General features: G+C 40.7%; 1 protein-coding gene across 1 annotated transcript; it reads left to right on the plus strand.

Annotated features, from left to right (window-relative positions):
• Positions 2906–4688, plus strand: LOC109822972 (cytochrome P450 94A1-like). The gene is given in 2 exon segments (XM_020389262.1): positions 2906–4434; positions 4436–4688. Coding segments are annotated over 2 exon segments (1518 nt in total). The 5' UTR covers positions 2906–3016; the 3' UTR covers positions 4536–4688.

Here is a 6087-nt window from a genome sequence, read left to right on the forward strand (position 1 = left end):
TGATCTCAGGGTAAAGGCTATGTATATTTTCTTCAAGCACATGTCTAACATCTATTTTAATCACGTATTGATCTCAGGGTTCGCTATGCAGATATGAAACTTCCATGTTGTTACATTTTACTTCAATATATGGGAAATTAATCTAGAGTGACTTTTTTGAATTAGAAAGAAACACATATGAGTGTGCTTGCTAGTGCGGTACTAGAGGTGCGGCGCGCTCCTTGCATAGGCATCTGGAAAATGTGATCTCAGGGTAAAGGCTATGTATATTTTCTTCAAGCACATGTCTAACATCTATTTTAATCACGTATTGATCTCAGGGTTCGCTATGCAGATATGAAACTTCCATGTTGTTACATTTTACTTCAATATATGGGAAATTAATCTAGAGTCAGGGTAAAGGCTATGTATATTTTCTTCAAGCACATGTCTAACATCTATTTTAATCACGTATTGATCTCAGGGTTCGCTATGCAGATATGAAACTTCCATGTTGTTACATTTTACTTCAATATATGGGAAATTAATCTAGAGTGACTTTTTTGAATTAGAAAGAAACACATATGAGTGTGCTTGCTAGTGCGGTACTAGAGGTGCGGCGCGCTCCTTGCATAGGCATCTGGAAAATGAATTTTGATGGAGCTGTATATTTAGAAAAGGGGCGATGGAGCCTGTCTAATTGTGAGGAAACATTGTTAAGGATCTTGTTGACTATGTGGCATGGCTCGGGGACCCCCCTCTTTTTTTTGGCAAAGTGTGCTACAGTCTGATAGGGAGAGGCTTCCAAACAAGTTGTTAGGGGGTCTTTTTTTTTTAGCTTGGATGTTCTTGATTAACATTGTTACCCATTACTTGATGCTCTGAATCAAATAATAATTTTTTTTGAGAAAAAGGATGGATTACCAACATAGTAATCCAGCCAGCTAAATTAAACAAAATTGGTTGTTACAAAAAAAGTATTCATCCCCAACCAAGAATGAATACCCTGGATTATCAGAGTTTTACAGTCAGCTTCACCCAAACTCTTCACCCCCTAGCAATTGATAACAAAATATCAAAAACTGTATCAAAAGATCAACAACTGTACATTTTTTCATATTTAGACCACAAAAGCAGATCTCTTTCTTCAGCTTAGTCTTCATTCCAGCAGATCAATCACCCCCCAGCTGTGGAAACTGAAGAAATTCCAGCAACAGAAGCAGCTTTTTTCCTCCTCCTCTCTTGTAGTCTAGCTGCACGATCAGTTATCTGAGAACCTATCCAAAATTTTGTAAAAGTCAAAATTTTGTTCAAAAGTTCTAATGATCTCCTTTTCTTATTTGAAAAAATTCTATCATTTTTTTCCTGCCAAATACACCAAATAAGAGATCAAAGAATCACATCTCTCTCTATGTTCTCACTATCATACTTCTCATCACTCCATTTCTTCCAAATATCTTTTAAGGAAGATAACTTGAAATCTTTCCTGATATTCAATTTAAACTGGACAGATCTCCAAATAGAGTATACAAACTCACAATTAACAAAAAGATGAAGGTGATTTTCCTCCTCCTTGGAACAAAAACAACACAGCACATGTGAACACTCTTCTTTACTAAATTCTTTTTCGTGTTTAAACCACTTCTCAAAGCCAACCAGACCAGAAATTTCACTTTTAGAGGAACAGAAAGCTTCCAAAGATTTAAGCAGTCATACCTTGAGCCTCCATCAATAAGAAAATGATAATATGTTTTAACAGTAAACTTGTCTTTTGCTTCCCAAATCCACTTTCTCTTATCCTCCCTGTGAACAAAATTAATAAGCATAATACTGTTCAACATATCATAATATTGAAAGACCAGATTTCCTGTCAGCTGTTTTTGAAATTTAATATCCCAAATCCAATCATTATTTAATTTTTTCCTCAAACTGGTAATAGTAGCATAAGGGAATGATGCAATGTTATAAAGAGAAGGAAACATAGAAGCCAGAGTATTTGCACCTGTCCATTTATCAAGCCAATAAAGAGTATTATTTCCATTCCCCACATCTATATTAGTACTGCATAAACAGCTATCAACATTAATAAAAATATTCCTCCAGAAATGAGATAGGGATCTTTTGTCAGAACAAAAATAATCTGACCAGTTTTTATTTTCAAAATACTTGTAGAAACTTATTTTTTTCCATAGATCCATCTTATCATCAAACCATTTCCAAATCCATTTTCCTAACAAGGCTTTATTCATAGTTCTCAAATTTATGATACCCAAGCCACCTAGCTTTTTGGGTCTGCAAATCTCTTCCCATTTAACCAAATTAGATGAATTTTTGTGTTCCAAAGAACCAGTCCATAAAAATCTTCTCCTCATCATATCAATTCTATCAATAAGCCACCCTGGAAATAAGAAAAAAGACATCCAAAATATTGGCATAGAGGAAAGAACTGCATTAACAAGCACTAATCTTCCTCCCCTTGATAAAGATTTTCCTTTCCATAAGGACAATCTTCTTTCAAATTTATCAATAATAGGAGACCAATCCTCTTTTTTTAATTTTCCAGGCCTCAAAGGAACCCTAAGATAAGTGATAGGAAAACTACCACTTTTACAATTTAACATGCCAGCCAGATTATGCTGCAAGATCTCATTATCTTCAAGAGCAATGAGCAAACTCTTGTTAAAGTTTATTTTTAATCCAGATACTTTAGTTTTCTGTAAAAACAAAAGAGAGCAATTATAAACATTACCCGTCGTGGTCGAACCTGCCATTTATTGGAAAATTTTGAGGCAAAAAATAATCCCTTACAATTGGTATACCGCTGAATATAATCAGACAAATTAAACATAGCACCGGATAAGAAAACTACCTCCTTGCCCTCCACGCAAATTTCGTGGGCACCAAGCTTCATCAAATATAGAGAACTCAAAGTCGCCTCTTCCCCCTTTTGTTTATATGCAAGTGCGTTTCCTTCAATACTTTCACTTCTTCTACCTCCATCCAAACCTCACGCAAGCAAACCCATCTCACAAAATCCATGGACCTCCTCTTCTCTCTCAATTCACTCCTTTTCCCCTCCCTTTTCCCTCTTCTCTTTCTCTTCTTCTTCTACTACCACCACCACCGAAAAAATCCATCTCAAAACAATGGCCTCAAGCCTTACCCCCTCCTAGGAACACTCCCTCACTTCATCCGAAACCGGCACCGGTTCCTCGAATGGACAGCTGAAATACTCATCGCCGGCCCAACCCACACCATCACCATAAAAAGCCCGACAAAGGCCCACGGCGTCATCACCTCCGACCCCCGCAATGTCGAACACATGCTCAAGACCAACTTCGGCAACTACCCGAGAGGCAACCGCTCCATCACCCTCCTCCACGACTTCCTTGGCAACGGCATCTTCAACTCGGAAGGCGATCACTGGAAAAACCAGCGGAAAACCGCGAGTTTTGAGTTCAACAAGCGGTCCCTCCGCAACTTCGTCATGCACACGGTACGACTAGAGATCGTCGACAGATTGCTTCCGTTGATGTACAAGTATGCGGAGGCGAAGGAGACGTTGGAGTTGCAGGGCGTTCTTGAGCGGTTCGGATTTGATAACGTCTGCAGGCTCGCCTTCGGCGTGGACCCAGGGTGTCTGTCAACAGAGGTGGCGGCGAAGGGGTTGGAGTTCATGAGAGTCTTCAGCGAAGCACAGAACCTCATCACGGCAAGGTTTATGGGCGTGTTCGGCTTCACCTGGAAGATGAAGAAACTCATCAACATCGGTTCGGAGAAGAGGCTGAAAGAATCGATCAAGATAGTCCAAGACTTTGCAATGAACATCATAAAGACGAGGAAGGCGAAGCTCGAAGAGAATCAAGAGGAAGAGATAGAAGAAGACCTGTTATCTCGATTCGCCTCGAACAAAGACACCACGGAGGAGCTCCTCCGGGACAACGTGATAAGTTTCATCCTCGCCGGGCGAGAGACAACATCCTCAGCGTTGACATGGTTCTTCTGGATACTATCATCACGGCCGGATGTTGAGAACAAAGTCCTCGGTGAAATCAAATCGATTCGCTCGACGAACCAAAACCCGGACGGAACATTCAGCTTCGACGAGCTGAGGGAGATGAACTACGTCCACGCCGCGATCACCGAGTCCTTACGCCTTTACCCTCCGGTGGCGATCGACACGCAATCGTGCCGCGACGGGGATATCATGCCCGATGGGACTTTTGTGGGGAAAAAGTGGTTCGTGACATACAGTGCATATGCAATGGGGAGAATGGAGAGCATATGGGGGAAGGACTGTATGGAGTATAAGCCGGAGAGATGGCTGGAGAACGGAGTTTTTAGGCCCGAAAGCCCGTTCCGCTTCCCGGTGTTTCACGCCGGACCGAGGATGTGCTTGGGGAAGGAGATGGCGTACATTCAGATGAAGTCGATCGTGGCGGCGGTGATCGAGAGGGCCTGTGGAGAAAGACAGGATTCCGGAGCCTCTGCTGTCCTTGACGATGAGGATGAAGGGAGGATTGCATGTAAGAGTTAGAGAAAGAGCTGTGGTTTGATGGTGAACTTGCGGTGGATTGAGATGTGGGTTTAGTTTTATGCATAGAGCTTACTACAATCTCGAGACATTTTATCATAGAAATGCAATTCCATAGCATGATGTACAATTCAAGACCCCAACATAAAGAAATCCGACCCTCACATTTCCTCTCCCTTTTGTTTATATGGAAGTATGTTTTTCTTCGCATTTGTTTATGGATTTTAATAACCTAGTTTGCTTCTTTTGACTTCCGTTCTTCTACCTTCAACTAGATCCAAGATCCGCAACCAAAATCCATGGATGACCTCCTCTCTCAAATCCCTCTTACTCTCCTCTCTTTTACCCCTCACCCTCCTATTCTTAGGGGGGGTTATTCGTTGGTGTAATTTGGTGTAATTTGGGGTAAATTGTTCCAATGGGGTAATTTTACCCAATGGGATAATTGAATGGGATAAAGTGGGGTAAAATGGGGTAATGGGACAATTTGAGTGGGACAATTTGAGTATGACATCTTTTTATAATATTATATTTATAGGTTAATTAAATTCAAGTTTAACTTGATATAACATCAAATGATTAAATAAATTCAGTCCTCAAGAACGTGTAATATTCTAATTTCACATAATTAACTAGATAATGTTGCACTAAACAAAACATCCAGAATTTTCAAACAGCAACAAGCATGCATTCAACCTTCAACACTATGCACAAGAGAAACTATAATTAGGACCATAATTTAACAACACCGCTCAAATCAAAAGAGGATAAATAAATTCATACCATGTAACCTCTGAAAGCAGTCTGGATCTTAACAGCAGCAACCTCGACGTCGTGATCGGGAAGGTGATGAACATACGCGTTGAAGGTGGCAGGGTCACCGGCATCGAAATGAAGGTCGAGTTCGTCGAGGCCGATTTTGGCGGAGGAGCGGGCGCTCGAGCTCGATTCCGGCGATGGAGCTCGATTTTGGTGACGGAGCTCGAGCTCGATTTTGGCGGAGGAACGGGCGCTCGAGATCGATTCTGGCGACGGAGCTCGATTTTGGCGACGGAGGTCGAGCTCGATTTTGGCGGAGGAGCGGCGATTTGGGGGTAATTTTGTTCCGCTCTCTTGTTCCAGAAATCAAAATGGGGTAATTTTGAGGGTTGGGCTGAGTTATCTTTATATAGGTGGTGTAATTTTAGGGGAAGTGGGGTATTTGTCCCCCAATTGTCTCAACAAACCAATAAACACCACAATAGATACTCCAGTTCCAATTACACCAATGAATAACACCAAACACTAGTGTTCCAAAAATTAACACCACAATAGATACTCCAGTTCCAATTACACCAATGAATAACACCAAACACTAGTGTTCCAAAAATTATCCCATTATCCCATTTTTTACACCAATGAATAAGTGTTAGATTTATGGCCCACGTCTTGTAAAACCACCTTTTAGTGGCCATGTTTTTTGTTCCCACAATTTTATGTAACTGCTCATTTCAAAACATTTAAGTAAGTTTATGTAACTATAACTACACATGTTTTATTTCGTTTTATGCTAAATTCCTATTGGTCAAGATAAC

Source organism: Asparagus officinalis, chromosome 8, assembly GCF_001876935.1.
Source record: "Asparagus officinalis chromosome 8, Aspof.V1, whole genome shotgun sequence".
Taxonomy (NCBI): Eukaryota; Viridiplantae; Streptophyta; class Magnoliopsida; order Asparagales; family Asparagaceae; genus Asparagus; species Asparagus officinalis.